Below are 23,607 nucleotides of genomic sequence, written 5' to 3' on the forward strand. Positions count from 1 at the left end.
CCAGTGCGACTTATACTCCAGTGCGACTTATACTCCAGTGCGACTTATACTCCAGTGCGACTTATATATGTTTTTTGCTTCTCTATTATGCGTTTTTTTGGCTGGTGCGAGCTTCACTCACTCATTTCCCATCAGCCCTTGCACTCACCGTCTTCCCGAGGCTTTTCCGTGGCCTCCGTCAGCAGCAGCAGCGCTCTGGCCCCCCTCAGCCTCTCGCTCTCCTCCTCTCGGGCCCGGCTCTGCCCCAGCTGGGACTCGTAGTGGTCGACCGTGGTCTGGATCAGGCCCAGGACCTCCTCCAGGACGCCCACCAGCCTCTGCCGCACGGCCGCCCGCAGGGTTTCCCCCGGCAACGCCTCCATCCTGTCCAGCCTGGGAAATACACAGGGAAATAAACGGGGAAATACACAGGGAAATACACGGGGAAATACACAGGGAGGGTGGTTTAGTCCAGTTTAAGACCTGGTTTAGTCCGGTTTAAGACCTGGTTTAGTCCGGTTTAAGACCTGGTTTAGTCCGGTTTAAGACCTGGTTTAGTCCGGTTTAAGACCTGGTTTAGTCCGGTTTAAGACCTGGTTTAGTCCAGTTTAAGACCTGGTTTAGTCCGGTTTAAGACCTGGTTTAGTCCGGTTTAAGACCTGGTTTAGTCCGGTTTAAGACCTGGTTTAGTCCAGTTTAAGACCTGGTTTAGTCCAGTTTAAGACCTGGTTTAGTCCAGTTTAAGACCTGGTTTAGTCCGGTTTAAGACCTGGTTTAGTCCGGTTTAAGACCTGGTTTAGTCCAGTTTAAGACCTGGTTTAGTCCAGTTTAAGACCTGGTTTAGTCCAGTTTAAGACCTGGTTTAGACCGGTTTAAGACCTGGTTTAGTCCGGTTTAAGACCTGGTTTAGTCCAGTTTAAGACCTGGTTTAGTCCAGTTTAAGACCTGGTTTAGTCCGGTTTAAGACCTGGTTTAGTCCGGTTTAAGACCTGGTTTAGTCCAGTTTAAGACCTGGTTTAGACCAGTTTAAGACCTGGTTTAGTCCGGTTTAAGACCTGGTTTAGTCCGGTTTAAGACCTGGTTTAGTCCGGTTTAAGACCTGGTTTAGTCCAGTTTAAGACCTGGTTTAGTCCAGTTTAAGACCTGGTTTAGTCCAGTTTAAGACCTGGTTTAGTCCAGTTTAAGACCTGGCTTAGACCAGTTTAAGACCTGGTTTAGTCCAGTTTAAGACCTGGTTTAGTCCGGTTTAAGACCTGGTTTAGTCCAGTTTAAGACCTGGTTTAGTCCAGTTTAAGACCTGGTTTAGACCAGTTTAAGACCTGGTTTAGTCCAGTTTAAGACCTGGTTTAGTCCAGTTTAAGACCTGGTTTAGTCCGGTTTAAGACCTGGTTTAGTCCGGTTTAAGACCTGGTTTAGTCCAGTTTAAGACTTGTATTAGTTCTGTTTAAGACCTGGTTTAGTCCAGTTTAAGACTTGTATTAGTTCTGTTTAAGACCTGGTTTAGTCCTGGTTTAGTCCTGGTTTTGTCCTGGTTTTGTCCTGGTTTAGTCCTGGTTTAGTCCTGGTTTAGTCCTGGTTTAGTCCAGTTTAAGACTTGTATTAGTTCTGTTTAAGACCTGGTTTAGTCCAGTTTAAGACCTGGTTTAGTCCGGTTTAAGACCTGGTTTAGTCCAGTTTAAGACCTGGTTTAGACCAGTTTAAGACCTGGTTTAGTCCAGTTTAAGACCTGGTTTAGTCCGGTTTAAGACCTGGTTTAGTCCGGTTTAAGACCTGGTTTAGTCCAGTTTAAGACCTGGTTTAGTCCAGTTTAAGACCTGGTTTAGTCCAGTTTAAGACCTGGTTTAGTCCAGTTTAAGACCTGGCTTAGACCAGTTTAAGACCTGGTTTAGTCCAGTTTAAGACCTGGTTTAGTCCGGTTTAAGACCTGGTTTAGTCCAGTTTAAGACCTGGTTTAGTCCAGTTTAAGACCTGGTTTAGACCAGTTTAAGACCTGGTTTAGTCCAGTTTAAGACCTGGTTTAGTCCAGTTTAAGACCTGGTTTAGTCCAGTTTAAGACCTGGTTTAGTTCTGTTTAAGACCTGGTTTAGTCCAGTTTAAGACTTGTATTAGTTCTGTTTAAGACCTGGTTTAGTCCAGTTTAAGACTTGTATTAGTTCTGTTTAAGACCTGGTTTAGTCCTGGTTTAGTCCTGGTTTTGTCCTGGTTTAGTCCTGGTTTAGTCCAGTTTAAGACTTGTATTAGTTCTGTTTAAGACCTGGTTTAGTCCTGGTTTAGTCCTGGTTTTGTCCTGGTTTAGTCCTGGTTTAGTCCTAGGACATGGAACAGATCACTTTAACCCTGGTTTAGTCCTTTACAGTCTAATGCTGCTCTTTTGTCCTGGTCTGTTCACATTTGCACGGGGTTAAACACACTTCAGGTGAGTTGGAGACTTACTTCCTGGTTGTGTTTAAGCAGTCACAAAAAACCAAACGTGTCTCAAAGTTACTCCTTCGTCCTCCAAACCGTCCCGCGGCTCCGGTCTGCGCGTCTTCAAACTCCCGTTTGTCACTTCACCGCGGGAAAAGTCCATTTAACGCGATCGAAACGAGAGAAGTCGGAGTTAAAACCGTCGCGTTTTGAAACTGACACGCGAGTCCGAAGGTGTTTACAGCGCCCTCTTCCTGCGCAACGGGAAATAGCGTCAAAAGTAAAAAAGAACGGATCACCATGGTAACGCGCAGTCAACAGTTCCGGCGGCCATGTTGTGACTGTAAGATTCTACTCACGCAAACTTACTGGAAAACGTACATTTTCATGACATTTTTAGCTTAATTACTTTGATTGTTGGAATGTTTTGCTTCGTCTAATGCTCACATTTCATCGTATTGATATGAAAAATAGATTATACATTATTAGTTTGTAGTAATAAGTACTCACTAATACAGTTTAATTCTGCATTAAATGTAGAGCAAGACAGTGTTTTACAGTGAGGATTCATTTTCATAATTCAGAGATAAAAATAATGTTCTGACAGAGATAAGAAGAGTTCTGGCCCCGTTTTTACATTATGGTTACGATTAGTATTATATTTTTTCAGAGGTATATTATTCTTATTCTATTATTCTATATATATTTTACTATTATTTATTTTTCATGAAATGTTAGATGTATACAATACTTGAACATGAACTTGAGTAAAAGTTTTAGTTCCTCTTCCCTGTAAAACGACACAATCTTTATCTTGTCAATATTAAACTAAACAGTATGTGTTTCTTGCACTGCTCCTTCAGATATCATTTTGTTTTTCCTCTTTGTTCCATCTTTCTTTTGCAAACAGAAGATCAGATTTTGAGCATAATTTAACGTTTTGTTTTTTCCAATTACTTCCAAGTACTTCAAATCATCAGATGAGTGAGATGAGAAGTGCTTTTTTATTCTTACTTAAGTATTTCCCTGGAACATTACTTTGTATTTCTACTTGAGTGATATTATTTCGAAGTAATAGTACAATATTACCTTGTTCTACCCTTCTTTGTTTATTTTAAATCAGAATTGGGCTCTTCTTACCTTTACAACATGGCCGCCGCAATTGTCGCTTCATCACAAACGTCTCTTTAGTTTGATTTACCGTATTATTTGATGATTTTGCTTATTGAAATTATAAATGTAATGAAACATGTTTAATTAAATGAACTACAACAAACACATTCATATTTTAACGTAAAGCTCAGTAGAATAACCGTGAAAACCACGAATCCACGTCAGACCTTTTAAACACCAAGACATTTGTTCCCACCCGGACTGTTATTGTGGTCGCACCGGCGCTCCATGAACTTTTCCACACTTATGCCTCCGTCCATCTCTTTTCACTCCGATTTAACTTTACTTTAACTGTAGTTTAACGTTATTTTAACCTCGTAAACATGTCGTTTCTCCCGCGTTCGCTCCGTTTGGGCCGAACCGAGGCGCGCGCGCGGCTGTCACGGCTGCGGGCGTCACGAACGTGCGCTAAAATGCGGGTTTATTCGCAGTTTAGCGCGTCCTCCGCAAACGTGACGCAAACTAAGACGCGCGCGGACACTGAGAGGTTCTATTCCGAGAGTCCGGCGAAGGGAACGGTGCGGATCGGATGCGCCTCGGGGTTCTGGGGAGACACGGCCACGTCAGGTAAAAAAGTCACTGCAAAAAGTTTATTTTAATCATCAGGAAATGTATCAAAAGTGTCAGATTTACACTTGATTTGCTCCATCAGAAATGCCATGGCAACCAGAGTGTAATACTTTTGGAATAAGTCAATTATCCCAAGAAACAAGGGAGATATTCAGGTTTTAAGTGTGTCAAAAAGCTGTGACCTTTGACCTCTGACCTCTGCCGGTCAGGGGTCACCTGTGTGTGTGCGACCCATGGATCTATTATAATATGGTGCGACCAGTGTCCAGTCAGTGTCACTGGATTCACGCATCTAACCACTTCATATTATTTTATGATTTGTTGTCAAAAAGTGAATGAAGGAGTTTAATTAAATGTTGATATTCCACGTTATAAATGTATTAATTAAGGAGGAAACAGAGTAAAATCTGAACTTTCTGGACATGTGTTTTCACAACAAATTGCACAACCTGTATCATTTCATACTGTATAATTAAATTTATTATATTATTATATTATTATTTTATTTATTTAAGCATTTTGAATGAGACCATGAAGATATTTCTGTATTATTGTGGCCGCTAAAAAAAAAATACTTTGCATAAATCAATTTTCATGAGGTTTGTTGCGTTAGAATAGATCACAAATCTTCCTTGACAAGCATTTCTGTGACGTAGATTTGCAAAACCTTTTACATCACAATGAGAAGGTCGCGTGGGCGTGGCTTGGGTGGTGATTGACAGTTGTCGCACAAGTTCGATGGATGGTTTTGTGGTTTGTGTCACGAGAGGAGCAATTTGTGTAAAAGTTGTCCCCCCGGTACTTTATTTGAAGTAGTATTTTAATGATGGCGACACCTAAAATATGCGATGAAGTTGTGTTTTAGGGATGGTTTATCCGATTGCGAGCCATTTTGATTTATCATGTTGGGGATGGCGCCCCCTGAATGTACGTAGCGAGACCCCTGAACGCTAATACTCTAATGCTAATACTACCATCTCTACCTCTAATACTACTAATACTACTAATACTACTAATACTACTAATACTAGAAACACACTGCGACTACTCCAGGTCTGAACCAGTAGTACTTCCGTGTACGCATTTGTATGACGTCCGTGTCTGTGCTGCAGTACCTCAGCTGGTCTACGGGGGGCGCTTGGACTTCCTGGTGTTCGACTACCTGAGCGAGATCACGATGTCGCTGCTGACGGCCGCCAAGTCCAAGGCTCCGGTCAGAGACGAACAAACGTGGATTTTTGTCCCAAGGCCGCTCGCCTGTGCTATACTAAATCTTCTTTTGTGTTGTTTTTGTGTTGTTTTGTGTTGTTTTGTGTTGGTTTTGTGTTGTTTTTGTGTTGTTTTGTGTTGTTTGCAGACCATGGGCTACGCTCCGGACTTTGTGCACGTCGCCCTGGCGCCGTTCATCAACGACATCCACAGAAAAGGTGAGTGTTCTTCAGGCCCGGACGATGCGGCAATTAAAACAAAAACATGTGAAATGAAGACGATATTGACAAAAATGCTGTTTTTCTTTATTTATTTATCATAATAAGACAGACAGTTGCAAAATATAGAAAAAGAGCCAGGGTTTCTCAGGAGAGTTCGTCTGCAGGTCGATGTCGGCTAATGTTGCGAGGCTGGTTTTCCGCTCCGAGACTGCAGGGGGCGACGACGGGCACTTCAAACGCCCCGAAAATACATATTTATCCATCACAGTTGTTTAATAAGGTGAAAATGTTACTTGGTTATGTAGAAGCAGATTTAATGTTTTAAAGCAGTTTAATGTGAGAACGTATTGCATACCTTTTCGGAACATGTTTGAAACTGCCGGTAGGTCCAAACAACGAGGTTAGCGGTTCTTTTTCTTTAACAAAATAAGACCCCGTCGCTGGGAGAGTTTGTCGTTCGTAGCTGTGGACTTCATTTTAATAAATCTCAGTCTTTGCGATGTGCTGACAGGCTGAGAAATAGATTTTCAAAGTTAGGGGTCAGGGGGGCCCCCTATTTAAAAAAGTTAGGGGGCCCCCAGCAATTTCAGGGGCCCACAAGCGCGCGCGGCATCGCGGCGTCATAAGAATAAGATGAATTTGTTGTTTTAAACCTTGTTATCAGCATGTACACCCGAACGCGACATGGCAGTCCAATCAGATGCTTTCATCGAAATTAGATCACGGCCACCGCTTGGCCAATGAGAAGCAAGAATACTGCAAAGTGGCATGTCTGTCAAAATGAAATGTAAACGTTGAAAATGCCCCAAATATGGCCAAATTACTGGTTAAATCTTGATATTTTTTTTTGTTGAGAAATTTCGATACAGGGGCACGACGGGCCCCGTCCTAATTCAAACCCAAGGCCCGCCGGAGATTTGAGGGGCCATGAGCCCTCGGGCCCCCGTCTATTTCGCAGCCTGGCTGAGTGCGACCGTTCAATTCGTAAAGTGTCTGTTTTTTGTTTTTTCTCTTGTAGGGATCCGTGTCGTGAGTAACGCCGGAGGAGTGAACCCGCTGGCGTGCGCTCAGGCCATACAGGAAGTGCTGAAGAAGGCGGGGCTCCAGCTGAAGGTCGCCGTGGTGACGGGGGACGACCTCATGCCCCACGTACGAGCCCGCCGCCATTTTGAAACAGACTTGCAAAAAACTGCGCCAGGTTGTAACTGGGACTGAGCCGGAACCGAGCCAGAACTAAACCGGGACCGAGCCAGAACTGAGCCAGGACTGACTACCGGACTACCCTTGGACTAAACCAGGACTACCCTTGGACTAAACCAGGACTACCCTTGGACTAAACCAGGACTACCCTTGGACTTAACCAGGACTACCCTTGGACTAAACCAGGACTACCCTTGGACTTAACCAGGACTACCCTTGGACTTAACCAGGACTACCCTTGGACTAAACCAGGACTACCCTTGGACTAAACCAGGACTACCCTTGGACTAAACCAGGACTACCCTTGGACTAAACCAGGACTACCCTTGGACTAAACCAGGACTACCCTTGGACTTAACCAGGACTACCCTTGGACTAAACCAGGACTACCCTTGGACTAAACCAGGACTACCCTTGGACTAAACCAGGACTACCCTTGGACTGAACCAGGACTGAACCAGGACTGAACCAGGACTGAACCAGGACTGAACGGGAGTACAAAAACGTGGCTGTACTCGGGTTTAATTTCGGCGAAACAAGATTCTGACCGGTTTGTTCTTCATCTTGTCAGAAAAACGTTCTGAGCGAGGTGCAGATGGCGGACGGCAGCGGTCAGCGCTCGCTGCCCCAGACGCTCCACAGCATGAACGCTTACCTTGGGTGAGACGGGCTCTGCCTCACGTCCAGACACTCAATGACTTCAAAACCACTGACCGCTGACCCGCTGTCGTTTCAGCGCCGGTCCCATCCGCCGCTGCCTGGACCTGGGGGCGGACATCGTGGTGACCGGCCGCTGCGTGGACAGTGCCGTGGCTCTGGGGCCCCTCATGCACTCCGTACGTAACCATGACGCACAAAAAAGACCTGATTGTGTCATTTATCAATGCGTGTTAGTTCCATTTGTGAAGGTTTTTTTTTTTTAGATTACCGTGTTTTCTGGAGTATAAGTCGCACCTGAGTATAAGTCGCACCTGAGTATAAGTCGCACCAGCCTAAAAATGCATAATAGAGATATATACGTATAGAATACAATAAATAAAATAAATTAATTGGAAATAGATGAAAATAAATAAAATAAATTCATTGATCAATTTAATTTAGTATAAATATATAAATAATAATAAAATATCCAAGAGGAATATAAAAGTTCTATTAACTTTTTTAAAATTACTCTGGTATTTTTTATGTTTGATTCAACTTAAAACAAGTGTGTCAGAACTTTCTTTTCATGTGTCACACACTGTACAGCAGCTGGAGCGTTCACTTTGATCAGATCTGGACAAAATAGAATATCTTTAGGAATAAGAGTTCGTGATGACTAATGAACATAAACTGTTTGTTCTACACTTGGGCAGGGTTAAGTGTGGTGGTTATAAAGTGTCACCATTTGAAGTGTTTTGTGTTGTGTAGTTTGGCTGGGACTCAGAGCAGTACGACCTCCTCGCCGCTGGAAGGTACTTTTTAAAAATACGTTTTGAAAAGTCTTTGTTTTCCGTAAATGTGACTCAGGTTTGCTCTGTGTTAGTCTGGCGGGGCATCTGATCGAGTGTGGAGCCCAGAGCACCGGAGGAATCTTCACCGACTGGCACAAAGTCAAGGACTGGTGAGACTGGACCAGGACTAAACCAGGACTGAACCAGGACTGAACCAGGACTGAACCAGGACTAGAAACCAGGACTAGAAACCAGGACTAGAAACCAGGACTAGAAACCAGGACTAGAAACCGGGACTGAAACCGGGACTAGACGGGGACTAGAACCGGGACTGGACTGGACTGGACCGGGACTAGGACCGGACAAGGACCGGGACTAGGACCGGGACTAGGACCGGGACTAGGACCGGGACAAGGACCGGGACAAGGACCGGGACTAGGACCGGGACAAGGACCGGGACAAGGACCGGGACTAGGACCGGGACTAGGACCGGGACTAGGACCGGGACTAGGACCGGGACAAGGACCGGGACTAGGACCGGGACTAGGACCGGGACTGGGTCCCGGGACAAGGACCGGGACTAGGACCGGGACTAGGACCGGGACTGGGTCCCGGGACAAGGACCGGGACTAGGACCGGGACTAGGACCGGGACTGGGTCCCGGGACTAGGACCGGGACTAGGACCGGGTCCCGGTCCTAGTCCCGGTCCTAGTCCCGGTCCCGGTCCTAGTCCCGGTCCTGGTCCCGGTCAGTCCTGACCGGGACTAGGACCGGGACTAGGACCGGGACTAGGACCGGGACTAGGACCGGGACTGGACTAGGACCGGGACTAGGACCGGGACTAGGACCGGGACTAGGACCGGGACTGGACTGGACTGGACTGGACTAGGACCGGGACTAGGACCGGGACTAGGACCGGGACTAGGACCGGGACTGGACTGGGACTGGACTGGGACTAGGACCGGGACTGGACCGGGACTAGGACCGGGACTAGGACCGGGACTAGGACCGGGACTAGGACCGGGACTAGGACCGGGACTAGGACCGGGACTGGACCGGGACTAGGACCGGGACTAGGACCGGGACTAGGACCGGGACTAGGACCGGGACTAGGACCGGGACTGGACCGGGACTAGGACCGGGACTAGGACCGGGACTGGACTAGGACCGGGACTAGGACCGGGACTGGACTGGACTAGGACCGGGACTAGACCGGGACTAGACCGGGACTAGACCAGGACTAGAACCAGAACCATGAGTAAATCAGATATTGCGTTGCTTAATTAAAATAGATGTAGTGACAAAGCAGAGCCACTAGAGGGGGCTGTTTCACCACTTTGCTGAAGATGCAGATGTTTCTCAGCTTCTGAAGGCAGAATTTAATATTCCAGATTAAATTATACAGTATTTGGGTAAAATATATCATGCAAGATGGACTTTTTGTCTAACATTGTTCCTTCATCTAGAACACACCTGGACTTGTGTTTATCTCTCTTGTTTAATGAATCCTGTAATATATGATAAGTAATAAAATATGTGTCCTTTAAACTCTACAGTAATGATACAGGAGCGTGGGAGGGCATCTGACACACATTTGTGACTGATGTTCCAGGGATAACATGGGCTTCCCGGTGGTGGAGTGCGGTGCAGACGGTTCTATGGTTCTGTCCAAACCCAAAGGCACCGGGGGCCTGGTCTCCTTCGGGACTGTGGCCGAACAACTGGTCTACGAGATCCAGGACCCGAGGAGGTACCTGCTCCCGGACGTGATCTGTGACTTCAGCCGAGTCCAGATCAAGGAGGTGCCAGGTGAGGACTGGACCGGGACTTCACCGGGTCTGGACCGGGACTTCACCGGGTCTGGACCGGGTCTGGACCGGGACTGGACCGGGACTTCACCGGGTCTGGACCGGGACTTCACCGGGACCGGGACCGGGACCGGGACTGGACCGGGACCGGGACTGGACCGGGACTTCACCGGGACTTCACCGGGACTGGACCGGGACTGGACCGGGACTGGACCGGGTCTGGACCGGGTCTGGACCGGGACTGAACAAGGACTGAACAAGTGCTAACCAGGACTAAACTAGGACTAAAACCAGGTCTAAACCAGGTCTAAACCAGGACTAAACCAGGACTAAACTAGGACTAAAACCAGGTCTAAACCAGGTCTAAACCAGGTCTAAACCAGGTCTAAACCAGGTCTAAACCAGGACTAAACCAGGACTAAACTAGGGACTAAAACCAGTGTATTAAACCAGTGCTAAACCGGGGCTAAACCGGGGCTGAACCGGGGATAAACCGGGGATAAACCAGGTCTAAACCAGAACTGAACCTGGTCCAAATCAGGACTAAACCGGGGCTAAACCAGGACTAAAACCAGGACTAAAACCAGGACTAAAACCAGGACTAAAACCAGGACTAAACCAGGACTAAACCAGGACCAAACCAGGACCAAACCAGGACCAAACCAGGACCAAACCAGGACCAAACCAGGGCTAAAACCAGGGCTAAAACCAGGGCTAAAACCAAGTCTAAAACCAAGTCTAAAACCAAGTCTAAAACCAAGTCTAAAACCAAGTCTAAAACCAAGTCTAAAACCAAGTCTAAAACCAAGTCTAAAACCAGGTCTAAACCAAGTCTAAAACCAGGTCTAAACCAGGTCTAAACCAGGTCTAAACCAGGTCTAAACCAGGTCTAAACCAAGGCTAAACCAAGGCTAAACCAAGGCTAAACCAGGTCCAAACCAGGTCCAAACCAGGGCTAAACCAGGGCTAAACCAGACTTGGTTGATAACCTTGTCCTGGTTTGACCCGCTCGGTTCTCAGGGGCTCTGCAGAATCTGGGTCAGTGGGCTCCGATGTTTAAACGATTGAAATAAACCCGGTGTTTCCAGAACGTCCTGAACCGGAGTTCGAAGACAAATGAGCATTTTTATCAGTTCAGAGGAGGACACGAGACCACAGAGGAGTCCAGGACCAGGGCCAGCGCCGCGAGGGAGACGTCCGACATGTTTTATGTTGTTTACCAGTCACGCCCGGGTCAGAGAGAGGACAGAGGTTCAGAGCGCGGACAAGAGCCGGGTTTAGTCCGGTTTAAGGCCCTAAACCAGGACTAAGCACGGGTACAACTTTGACCTGACCAGGACTAATGCAGAACTAAGACATCTGGACTAAACCTTGACCTATGAACCTTAGTTTTAATGCTTATTTTCAGCTGTAATAAGTATTTACATGACTTCATTACTTCTTGTTATTGTGATTATACTCTATAGTGATATTAACAGCAGAAACATAAGCAATACCCCACCGTGTTGTGAATTTACGCAATTAATCACAGTTAAATCAAAGTTTTCGTTTGTTTTTTTGACTACTTTCTGTCTCATGAAGGTCAAAAGGTGAACTAACGGTAGATTTGTTATCATTTATGTGCTTTTATTGTATTATCAGTGTCTTTTTAATTCATTTTATTGTGGCATATGTTAATATTTGCCCCGTAAAACATCAATATCGACGCGCTTTTTCACGCCGCACACTGTCGTCGTGTTTATTCCACTTGACTTGACTTTTTGTGGCGTCAAGTGCTCTTCAATATGAACATTTATGGCAACATTTCATGAAACGATGTGAGTGAAATGTGAACACAAAGTCTGTGTCGGCGATAAGTGCGATTTAGCCGCGCTGTTCCCATTGTTCATCTGGTTTTCTAAAACTGTTTACTCGATTTGACGTATTCAGATGTCGAATATGAGTTAAATATTTAGCAGAGTTGCGGATTTTTACGTTTCTTATGAAACTGTCGCAGCTCTTTCACGTTTTACTTGTGTTTTGAGCTTTTACAGGAGAAAATATTGTTGAATTTCACTTTTTTTGGTGCTAAAATGCGAAACGCTGTGACGCCCGCTGCAGAAACTGTTGTATTGTATAAATGTGTGTGTTTTAATTTGGAAACTGAAGAAACTGGAGCTCCTTTGTGTCATCGTCTCTCTAAATCTCTATTTTTTTCCTTTTTGAAACCCAAAAATTGTTTTAATAACACATTTTTTACGATGTTTACTTAGACTCTGTTTCCTGATTCTCCGCTTGTTTGGGATGTTTCTGGTGAATTCTTTTGACGCCGTTTCACACAACGTTCTCTCCCGATTTGACCCTGGAGTTTGTGAAATCCATCGGCCGTTTATCAACACAAAATAATTGATAAACAAATTCCTTTTTCGCGCCAGAGTTCAACGAAAGGACGACCGAACACACCACATGCTCCGCTTTTAATTACAGTGTCTCAGGAAGGGCGTCTGTCTTTTAAGACTAAACCAGGGCTAAACCAGGGCTAAACCAGGGCTAAACCAAGGCTACACCAGGGCTACACCAGGGCTACACCAGGGCTACACCAGGGCTACACCAGGGCTAAACCAGGGCTAAACCAGGGCTAAACCAAGGCTAAACCAGGGCTAAACCAGGGCTAAACCAAGGCTAAACTAGGGCTTAACTAAGACAAAACCAGGACTTAAACCAGGGCTGAACTAGGACTAAACCAGGGCTAAACCAGGGCTGAACTAGGACTAAACCAGGGTTAAACCAGGGCTAAACCAAGGCTAAACCAGGGCTAAACCAAGGCTAAACCAAGGCTAAACCAGGGCTAAACTAGGGCTTAACTAAAACAAAACCAGGACTTAAACCAGGGCTGAACTAGGACTAAACCAGGGATGAACTAGGACTAAACCAGGGATGAACTAGGACTAAAACCAGGGCTAAACCAGGGCTAAACCAGGGCTAAACCAGGGCTAAACCAAGGCTAAACCAGGGCTAAACCAGGACTTAAACCAGGGCTGAACTAGGACTAAACCAGGGATGAACTAGGACTAAACCCAGGACTAAACCCAGGGCTAAACCAGGGCTAAACCAGGGCTAAACCAAGGCTAAACCAGGGCTAAACCAGGACTAAACTAGGGCTTAACTAAGACAAAACCAGGACTTAAACCAGGGCTGAACTAGGACTAAACCAGGGATGAACTAGGACTAAACCAGGGATGAACTAGGACTAAAACCAGGGCTAAACCAGGGCTAAACCAGGGCTAAACCAGGGCTTAAACCAAGGCTAAACCAGGGCTAAACCAGGGCTAAACCAGGGCTTAAACCAAGGCTAAACCAGGGCTAAACCAGGACTTAAACCAGGACTAAACCAGGGATGAACTAGGACTAAACCCAGGGCTAAACCAGGGCTAAACCAGGGCTAAACCAAGGCTAAACCAGGGCTAAACCAGGACTAAACTAGGGCTTAACTAAGACAAAACCAGGACTTAAACCAGGGCTGAACTAGGACTAAACCAGGGTTAAACTAGAAAAAAACCAGGGCTAAACTAGGACAAAACCAGGGATAAACTAGGACTAAAACCAGGGCTAAACCAGGGCTGAACTAGGATTAAACCAGGGCTAAACCAAGGCTAAACCAAGGCTAAACCAGGGCTAAACCAAGGCTAAACCAGGGCTAAACTAGGGCTTAACTAAAACAAAACCAGGACTTAAACCAGGGCTGAACTAGGACTAAACCAGGGATGAACTAGGACTAAACCAGGGTTAAACTAGAACAAAACCAGGGCTAAACTAGGACAAAACCAGGGATAAACTAGGACTAAAACCAGGGCTAAACCAGGGCTGAACTAGGATTAAACCAGGGCTAAACCAAGGCTAAACCAAGGCTAAACCAGGGCTAAACCAAGGCTAAACCAGGGCTAAACTAGGGCTTAACTAAAACAAAACCAGGACTTAAACCAGGGCTGAACTAGGACTAAACCAGGGATGAACTAGGACTAAACCAGGGTTAAACTAGAACAAAACCAGGGCTAAACTAGGACAAAACCAGGGATAAACTAGGACTAAAACCAGGGCTAAATCAGGGCTAAACTAGGACTAAACCAGGGCTAAATAAGTGTTAAACTAGGACTAAACCGGGGCTAAACCGGGACTAAACCACTTATTAGACCTCGCTAAAACCAAGTCTAATAAAACCTGACCTGATCGAGAACTAAAAATACTAAACAAATCCTGGTGTTCTGATTTAATCCTTGTTTATACCTCTTGTTTTATAGTTCTGTTTTAGTTTAATAAGGCTCATTATGTCGTCTGCTGTGATGAACTACAGTTTCTCACAATCTGTTTTGATCCGTTTCCTTTCAGTCGATTTCACCTCAGTCCTGCCATCGTGAAAGTGACAGGTGTTTTTTGTTGCAGGTGTCGAAGGCGGAGCCGTCAGAGTCACGGGGGCCAAAGGACTCGCTCCGTCTCCATATTACAAGGCAAGAGACTTTAAATACACTTTTAACCAAATACACCCGTAACCATGGCGACTGGAGACTTCTAGATAGAGAGTATTCACTAACAAAGTGTGTCATCGATAAGAAAAGGGACAAGTTTATTCCGTTTTGACCATTTGGTTGAATAATGCAGCTTTATTAATGATATAAATGCTTTTTTTACAGTGAAAAGTACTTGATTATGTTACTTAAGTAAAAGTACAGATACAGGAGCAAAGAAATACTCAAGTAAAAGTAAATGGAACAGCTACTTTTATGAGTAATGAGTATTTCACACAGATTTATAAAACTGTCGAAGTGTTAAAAGTGTAGATTTTGAGAATTTTATGTTTTGTTTAAAGATGGGACTTGAACCCAAAAGTCAGAATGTCACAATGAACGTGCCAGTACCTAGTTTAGTACCTCTTTAGTCCCTAGTTTAATCCCTAGTTTAATCCCTAGTTTAGTCATTGGTTTAGTCCCTTGTTTTGAGTTTTGTCCTGGTTGAGAGATAACTCCCTAGTTTAGTCCCTTGTTTAGTCCCTGATTGAGAGTTTATTCCCCTAGTTTAGTCCTTGGTTTAGTCCCTAGTTTAATCCCTATTTTAATCCCTAGTTTAGTCCTTCGTTTAGTCCCTGGGTGCGAGTTTAATCCCTAGTTAAGTCCCTGGTTGAGATTTTAGTCCCTTGGTTTAGTCCCCTGTTTAGTCCCCTGGTTTAGTCCCCTGTTTAGTCCCTTGGTTTAGTCCCCTGTTTAGTCCCCTGGTTTAGTCCCTTGGTTTAGTCCCTTGGTTTAGTCCCCTGTTTAGTCCCTTGGTTTAGTCCCTTGGTTTAGTCCCCTGGTTTAGTCCCTTGGTTTAGTCCCTTGGTTTAGTCCCCTGTTTAGTCCCTTGGTTTAGTCCCCTGGTTTAGTCCCTTGGTTTAGTCCCCTGTTTAGTCCCCTGTTTAGTCCCTTGGTTTAGTCCCTTGGTTTAGTCCCTTGGTTTAGTCCCCTGCTTTAGTCCCTTGGTTTAGTCCCTTGGTTTAGTCCCCTGGTTTAGTCCCTTGGTTTAGTCCCTTGGTTTAGTCCCTTGGTTTAGTCCCCTGCTTTAGTCCCCTGCTTTAGTCCCTTGGTTTAGTCCCTTGGTTTAGTCCCCTGGTTTAGTCCCCTGTTTAGTCCCCTGGTTTAGTCCCTTGGTTTAGTCCCTTGGTTTAGTCCCCTGGTTTAGTCCCCTGGTTTAGTCCCTTGGTTTAGTCCCTTGGTTTAGTCCCCTGTTTAGTCCCCTGGTTTAGTCCCCTGGTTTAGTCCCCTGGTTTAGTCCCTTGGTTTAGTCCCCTGGTTTAGTCCCTTGGTTTAGTCCCCTGTTTAGTCCCCTGGTTTAGTCCCCTGGTTTAGTCCCTAGTTTAGTCCCTATTTTAGTCCCCTGGTTTGTAGTATTCATTGTAAAGTAAAACACAGGTTTTGTGCTTTGTATTTTTCCACCGGTCTGAGCGCACGAAACACCTTTTTTAAAATCCTGATTTCGGCGACTTACGGTGAACTTTTATGCCGGACACAAACATCCAAACGCCTTGAGCCGACGCAGTTCCCTCGCCGTCTTTCGTCCGTTCGCGTTTTGTCGCCGAGTCGGTCCGCTTCACTCGCCGTGCTCCCCAGGTCTGCGCCACGTACATGGACGGGTTCCGAGCCGCCGCCGTCTGTCCTGTGGGGGGCCCCAGAGCGCCGGAGAAAGCCCGACGCACGGCGGAGAGCATCATCAAACGGTACGGATCAAGTTCAAACCATGAAATGAGTGTCGTTTTCCACAGGCACTTCTTTCAACTTCTCTTTTCTCTCCCGCTTTTGACAGAACGAGGCGCATGTTCAAGCAGCTGAGTCTGGAGGACTTCAGCGCCGTGAACGTCCAGGTGTTGGGTGCAGAGGACACCTACGGGCTCAACGCCAAATTTAAGGTGACGCCAACGACCTGCGAAGCGACTATGAGTTTGGAACGTTCTTGAAAGGCCGTCGTTACGTTCTGTTTTCACGATGTTTCTGTTGCTATGGAGTCGTGTTTTAGGGCCTGCTTCGTCTGAGCTTCGGGACGTTCTTGTCAGACGCAGCATTGTGGGCGTGACACGGTCTTGGCTCTTGCAGGCGTCCAGAGAGGTGGTGCTGTGGATGGCCGTTCAGCACAAGCAGAAGAAAGCCCTGGAGCTGTTCGCCAGAGAAGTGGCTCCAGCTGGAACCGGCATGGGTAAAGACCAGGACTAAGACCAGGACTAGACCAGGACTAAGACCAGGACTAAGACCAGGACTAAGACCAGGACTAGACCAGGACTAGACCAGGACTAGACCAGGACTAGACCAGGACTAGACCAGGACTAGACCAGGACTAGACCAGGACTAAACCAGAACTAAACCAGGGCCGCAAGACCGCAAGACCGCAAGAGACTGCACACTACAAGCTAAACGCTGCGAGCTAACAAAGCTAATGCACTTAGCATCAGCTGTTTCCTGTCCAGAGTGACTCACTTTGACAAGTGTTCAAAACGATCAGAGCGTTGCGCTTCCTGTTTAGATACAAGTCCAAACTGTGCTATTGTTATGTCGTAAAATGTGAAAATGTGGCGACTTCACACAAGAGCTAGTGTCGTCTTCGCTGTAGCTAACCTGCTGTAGCTAACCTGCTGTAGCTCACCTGCTGTAGCTAACCTGCTGTAGCTCACCTGCTGTAGCTAACTTGCTGTAGCCCACCTGCTGTAGCCCACCCGCTGTAGCTCACCTGCTGTAGCTCACCCGCTGTAGCTAACCTGCTGTAGCTCACCCGCTGTAGCTAACCTGCTGTAGCTCACCTGCTGTAGCCCACCCGCTGTAGCTCACCTGCTGTAGCTCACCCGCTGTAGCTCACCCGCTGTAGCCCACCCGCTGTAGCTAACCTGCTGTAGCTCACTTGCTGTAGCTCACCCGCTGTAGCTCACCCGCTGTAGCCCACCCGCTGTAGCCCACCCGCTGTAGCTCACTTGCTGTAGCTCACCTGCTGTAGCTAACTTGCTGTAGCCCACCTGCTGTAGCCCACCCGCTGTAGCTCACCTGCTGTAGCTCACCCGCTGTAGCTAACCTGCTGTAGCTCACCTGCTGTAGCCCACCCGCTGTAGCTCACCTGCTGTAGCTCACCCGCTGTAGCTCACCCGCTGTAGCCCACCCGCTGTAGCCCACCCGCTGTAGCTAACCTGCTGTAGCTCACTTGCTGTAGCTCACCCGCTGTAGCCCACCTGCTGTAGCTCACCCGCTCTAGCTCACCTGCTGTAGCTCACCTGCAGCCGCTTCACCGATCCTCACAGCACCAAGATGTAAACCAGGAAACACATGACGAGCCACTTTTGAACAACGCTTCAAACCGGGTGACAATAGTGACACTTACTGTGGTTAAACAAAGGGTCATTTACGGAATACAGCAGGACGTGGAGTGAACAGGACACGAATGACACGGGGACTATATCGTGACTGTGTCTTTGTTTGTTCCAGCTCCGGGTCTGACGGGGATTGTGGGCGGTCGTCCTCGAGTGTCTCTGGTGCTCAAGCCCTTTTTCTTGTTGCATCCCAAATCTGAGCTGAAGGTTTGGATTGACGCTCTGCACAGTTCAACAGACGTGATGTGTGTCCGTGCGCTAATGCTCCGTGCGACCTTGCTGCTGTTCAGGCGGACATCCACGTGGACTCTGATTGGGTGGAGTCCCTGTCGGAGGCGGCGCCGGCGGCAAGCGACCAGGAGGCTCCGCCCACGTCCTCGGAGGAAGAGCTGGACGCAGGTTTGGTCTTGACCACGTTGACGTCGGACGGAGACTGGACTTAGACCAGGACCGGATCAAGACTAAAGCAGATCGAAACCAGGACTAAAACAGGACTAAAACAGGACTGAACCAGGACTAAAACAGGACTGAACCAGGACTTAACCAGGACTGAACTAGGACTAAACCAGGACTAAACCAGGTCTGAACCAGGACTGAACTAGGACTGAACCAGGACTAAACCAGGACTAAAACAGGACTGAACCAGGACTTAACCAGGACTGAACTAGGACTGAACACCAGGACTAAATTAAGACTAAACCAGGAGTTAACGGGAACAAATCGTGACTAAACCAGGACTAAACCAGGACTGAACCAGGTCTTAATCAGGACTACATAACTAACCAATATTTATAACTATAAATAACTAATAAAGATGGAATGAACCAGGAAAATAAAATGTAATTAAATCTGCTTTTGGCTCTGGTTCCTCGTCTTCCCTTTTTATATGATTATAATATTTTAATTAGTTGACAAAAATATTAATTTAATTACATTAAGTCAAAATTATTTTAAATGATGATGTTTTATTCAGTTTTAGTTTAGATTTTGGCAGCAATAATATTACATTGACAAAAATGTTTGATAAAATATATTATCCCACAAATTTTGTGACTAATTTGAGTGCAATAAATAATTGAATCAAATAAATAAAAGTAAGTTTTGTCCTTCCCTTGTTTATTTGTGTTTGTTTTTGTTCCCTGTCCAATTAAAAAGTGAACATGGTGTTTTTGGCCTGAATGAAAGGATTATCCGGTCTTTATGAGAGACCCACATGGACCTGATCCAGTCCGGACTCAACCAGGACTTAAGAAAGGTCCTGAACAAAGGGCCCCGTGTCCAAGTCCAGACCAGGGTCCTGAGAACCGCTGACTGTGGGACAAGTGCTGAGGGAAAGCAACGCAACCAAACTTCCCCATGTGTGGACAAGAAAGGATTATCTTATCTTAAGTGTAGGGCAAGTCTACCAGGGACTAAACCAGGGACTAAACTCTAAACCAGGGACTAAACTAGGGACTAAACTTTAAACCAGGGTCTAAACTAGGGATCAAACCCAGAACTAAACTTGGGATTAAACCCAGAACTAAACTAGGGATTAAACGCTAAACCAGGGACTAAACTAGGGATTAATCTTGGGACCAAACTAGGGATCAAACACTAAACTAGGGATTAATCCCAGAACTAAACCAGGGACTAAACTAGGGCTTAAACAAAGGACAAAACTAGGGATTAAACCAAGAACTAAACTCTGAACTAGGGACTAATCCAAGGACTAAACGAGGGACTAAACTCTGAACTAGGGACTAAAGTTGACTAAACTAAGAACTAAACCAAGAACCTGGACTGTGCTAATACTAAGCACCGTTCGGGCAATTTATTAAATAATTACATTAATTAAAAGGCGATTTATTAAAAATTTCACAGAAAATAGAAATGATCAAGCTTTTGTTGTTTTTTTAGAGACAAATGTATTCATGTTTCTGTCCTTCCTTTGGGTTCATTATGACTTAGAACTACATTATTCATGGTTTAGTCTTTGTTTTAAATCTGGTTGTACTCGGAAAAGCAAATACAATCCTAGTTGTTCCTGGACTGTGGGATATCGGCTGGTGAAGTTACTGCCGTTCATAAACACGCTTGAAGACGTATTAACCTGATGAATGAGTCAAGTTTGTGTAATAGTAACAGTTTTGTGCACAGACCTGCCGCGCGGGCCGCACAGTTACCGCCTGGAGGAGCTGGCCTACACGCGCAGCGGAGACAAAGGAGATTCTGCAAACATCGGTGAGAAAACTATCAAACTGTCCAAATGACACTGGAAGAGAACGTATTATTGTTGGTAACAGGCTACAGTTTGTCCCAAAAAATGTACTTTTTTCAACGGACAAATTTGAACAACTTTGGACTAAATGGGACTTTAATGTGTACGTTTTATGTCATAATTTAATGTTCATTTATGTTTGGTCATATTGCGGGTTTAATTTTTTTTTTTAATATGTATTTATCTTCATTTAAATCCACTTATTATTTAATATTTATCCATCTTAATTTAAATCCACTTATTATTTAATATTTATTTATCTTAATTTAAATCCACTTATTGTTAATCATCTTAATTTAAATCCACTTATTATTTAATATTTATTTATCTTAATTTAAATCCACTTATTATTTAAAATTTATTTATCTTCATTTAAATCCACGTATTATTTAATATTTATCTTAATTTAAATCCACTTATTATTTCATATGTATTTACCTTCATATAAATCCACACGTCGTCATGGCTCTATCTCCATGACGACGGGCACGGGGCATGAAAATAACCCATGAACACGGCCATTCCAAAGGGTCAAACGTGCGTTGTTTGTCCCCCAGGCGTGATCGCTCGTCACCCCCTGTTTTTCCCGTACCTGAAGAAACACCTGACCCCTGCTGTCCTGGAGGAGTACTTCAGCCACATCCTGGAGCCGGGACAAACCAACGCCGTCACACGGTAATCCAAGTTTAGTCCAAGTTGAGTCCAAGTTTAGTCCAAGTTTAATCCAAGTTTAATCCAAGTTTAATCCAAGTTTAGTCCAAGTTTAGTCCAAGTTTAATCCAAGTTTAGTCCAAGTTTAGTCCAAGTTTAGTCCAAGTTGAGTCCAAGTTTAATCCAAGTTTGAATCCAAGTTTAACTCAAGTTTAACTCAAGTTTAACTCAAGTTTAACTCAAGTTCAGCACGACTCTGACCATCTACTAAATGATTATTCTAGTTGCCGGGGAGTCCACAGATTGATTCTATTGTACATTGAGACTTTTTAAATACTGTATTTTCCGGACTATAAGTTGCACCTTTTTTCATAGTTTGGCCGGGGTGCGACGTGATATTATTTGTTATTTTCAAACTGACAACCACAAGAGGGCGCTCTAGGCTCTAAGCGACGCAGAAGAAGAATCTGCACTTCCTCTTCCTCTGGAGTTTGTGGAGTTGTTTAGAAGTGACACAGAGGAAGAAGAATTCAGTGGATTTAGTGATTTGGGGTAAAACTGATGCTTTGCTAAACTTGTTAGCATGTTCTTTATGCTATAGTTATCTGAATAACTGTTCATATGTTACGTTAACAGACCAGACACAATGCGACTTATACTCCAGTGCGACTTATACTCCAGTGCGACTTGTTTTTTTCTTCTCTATTATGCATTTTTTGGCTGGTGCGATTTATACTCCGGAAAATTCGGTACATTTTTGAAACAATAAAGGTTGACATATGGTGTCTGAAGGCTTCTAGATGGAGAATATTTACATATATAGTGTATTATCAGTGAAAATCTGAATTATTTTACTATAATTTTTTACATGTTTGACAATGTCTTTGTTATAAAAGGTCTTGTTTAGTCCAGACAACATTTTACTCAAAATATTTAGGCCTGTCACGATATTTACTATATCGACTAATATACGAACTAGGGGGGTTCAATATTTATCAGGATGTTTTTATATATATATACACTTTGAAATGAGTTATCGTGACAGGCCTAATAACGTTTTTGATTATGTTTTGTTCTAGTTTACTCTACACTTTAAAAAAACCATTGACCATTTTGCTTCCTTAATTTTCTGGGGAATTAAAAAAAGAAAATCTAATTATTCCACCGGAAAATGGACTTTGTCGATTTGTGGTGACGTTTTTGAGTATTTGGTCTTTTCTGGCGGTTTAAGTTGGAGTGTAGCGGTTTTAACGAGGCCTAGAGGGGGGGCTAACGAGCAGGAAGTTAACGAGGCAAGTTTAATGAGGGGGCGGGGCCTAGACACGTCTTAATGGAGAAGTTTACGACGCCACATGTGTTGTAGGTGGGCCAATAACGTGTAGACGCAAGACTGTAGGAATGTGCCACTTTTAAACAGAGTAATTAGGTCTGAACCAGGACTAAACCAGGACTAAACCAGGACTAAACCAACCAGGTTGATGTAGCCCTAATTGGCCTCTGGTTCAGTCCTGGTTTAGTTCTAGTTAAGTCCTGCTTCAGACCTGGTTTAGACCTTGTTTATACCTTGTTTAGACCTGGTTTAGTTCTAGTTTAATCCTGGTTTAGTCCTGCTTCTGACCTGGTTCAGTCCTGGTTTAGACCTGGTTTAGACCTGGTTCAGTCCTGGTTTAGACCTGGTTTAGACCTGGTTTAGACCTGATTTAGTTCTAGTTTAGTCCTGGTTTAGTCCTGCTTCTGACCTGGTTTAGACCTGGTTTAGTCCTGGTTTAGTCCTGGTTTAGTCCTGGTTTAGACCTGGTTAGTCCTGGTTCAGTCCTGGTTCAGTCCTGGTTTAGACCTGGTTTAGTCCTGGTTTAGTTATAGTTTAGTCCTGGTTTAGACCTGGTTTAGACCTGGTTCAGTCCTGGTTCAGTCCTGGTTCAGTCCTGGTTCAGTCCTGGTTTAGACCTGGTTTAGACCTGGTTCAGTCCTGGTTTAGTCCTGGTTTAGACCTGGTTTAGTCCTGGTTTAGTCCTGGTTTAGTCCTGGTGTTGACCTGGTTTAGTCCTGGTTTAGTCCTGGTTTAGACCTGGTTTAGTCCTGGTTTAGACCTGGTTTAGTCCTGGTTCAGTCCTGGTTTAGTCCTGGTTTAGTCCTGGTTCAGTCCTGGTTTAGTCCTGGTTTAGTCCTGGTGTTGACCTGGTTTAGTCCTGGTTTAGACCTGGTTTAGACCTGGTTTAGACCTGGTTTAGACCTGGTTTAGACCTGGTTCAGTCCTGGTTTAGACCTGGTTCAGTCCTGGTTTAGACCTGGTTTAGTCCTGGTTTAGTCCTGGTATTGACCTGGTTTAGTCCTGGTTTAGTCCTGGTTTAGACCTGGTTTAGTCCTGGTTTAGACCTGGTTTAGTCCTGGTTTAGTCCTGGTTTAGTCCTGGTTTAGTCCTGGTTCAGTCCTGGTTCAGTCCTGGTTCAGTCCTGGTTCAGTCCTGGTTTAGCCCTGGTTTAGTCCTGGTTTAGTCCTGGTTTAGTCCTGTTTTAGTCCTGGTGTTGACCTGGTTTAGTCCTGGTTTAGACCTGGTTTAGACCTGGTTTAGACCTGGTTTAGTCCTGGTTTAGACCTGGTTTAGACCTGGTTCAGTCCTGGTTTAGTCCTGGTTTAGACCTGGTTTAGTCCTGGTTTAGTTCTGGTTTAGTCCTGGTGTTGACCTGGTTTAGTCCTGGTTTAGTCCTGGTTTAGACCTGGTTTAGTCCTGGTTTAGACCTGGTTTAGTCCTGGTTTAGTCCTGGTTTAGTCCTGGTTTAGTCCTGGTTTAGTCCTGGTTTAGACCTGGTTTAGTCCTGGTTTAGTCCTGGTTTAGTCCTGGTT

General features: G+C 45.1%; 2 protein-coding genes across 2 annotated transcripts in view; both read left to right on the forward strand.

Annotated features, from left to right (window-relative positions):
* Window positions 1-3,778: 3,778 nt before the first annotated feature.
* LOC140371693 (uncharacterized) lies at window positions 3,779-14,541 on the forward strand. Its single transcript, XM_072458877.1, has 10 exons — window positions 3,779-4,125; window positions 5,241-5,341; window positions 5,486-5,555; window positions 6,577-6,707; window positions 7,330-7,418; window positions 7,495-7,594; window positions 8,169-8,212; window positions 8,284-8,361; window positions 9,805-10,001; window positions 14,420-14,541. The coding sequence occupies exons 1-10, from the start codon at window positions 3,882-3,884 to the stop codon at window positions 14,524-14,526; spliced, it is 1,161 nt and encodes a 386-aa protein (XP_072314978.1). The 5' UTR covers window positions 3,779-3,881; the 3' UTR covers window positions 14,527-14,541.
* A 1,187-nt stretch (window positions 14,542-15,728) lies between these two features.
* LOC140371695 (uncharacterized) overlaps window positions 15,729-23,607 on the forward strand; it is a 15,381-nt gene continuing 7,502 nt past the window's right edge. The window contains exons 1-7 of the mRNA XM_072458881.1: window positions 15,729-16,223; window positions 16,310-16,412; window positions 16,597-16,696; window positions 17,968-18,059; window positions 18,143-18,251; window positions 19,992-20,075; window positions 20,670-20,787. Of these exons, the coding sequence (XP_072314982.1) occupies window positions 16,132-16,223; window positions 16,310-16,412; window positions 16,597-16,696; window positions 17,968-18,059; window positions 18,143-18,251; window positions 19,992-20,075; window positions 20,670-20,787 (698 nt within the window). The 5' untranslated portion in view covers window positions 15,729-16,131. The remainder of the gene's footprint in view (window positions 16,224-16,309; window positions 16,413-16,596; window positions 16,697-17,967; window positions 18,060-18,142; window positions 18,252-19,991; window positions 20,076-20,669; window positions 20,788-23,607) is intronic.

The sequence above is a fragment of the Eucyclogobius newberryi genome, unplaced genomic scaffold (assembly GCF_026437365.1).
Source record: "Eucyclogobius newberryi isolate DKJ021-1_F unplaced genomic scaffold, fEucNew1.0.hap1 SCAF_22, whole genome shotgun sequence".
Classification (NCBI taxonomy): Eukaryota; Metazoa; Chordata; class Actinopteri; order Gobiiformes; family Gobiidae; genus Eucyclogobius; species Eucyclogobius newberryi.

Excerpts from the sequence above, each read along its gene's own strand:
- LOC140371693 (XM_072458877.1), top strand. The coding sequence starts at position 3,882 with ATGTCGTTTCTCCCGCGTTCGCTCCGTTTGGGCCGAACCGAGGCGCGC. Across the intron at positions 4,126-5,240 it reads GGGAGACACGGCCACGTCAG|TACCTCAGCTGGTCTACGGG; the intron begins GTAAAAAAGTCA and ends TCTGTGCTGCAG. Across the intron at positions 8,362-9,804 it reads TGGCACAAAGTCAAGGACTG|GGATAACATGGGCTTCCCGG; the intron begins GTGAGACTGGAC and ends CTGATGTTCCAG.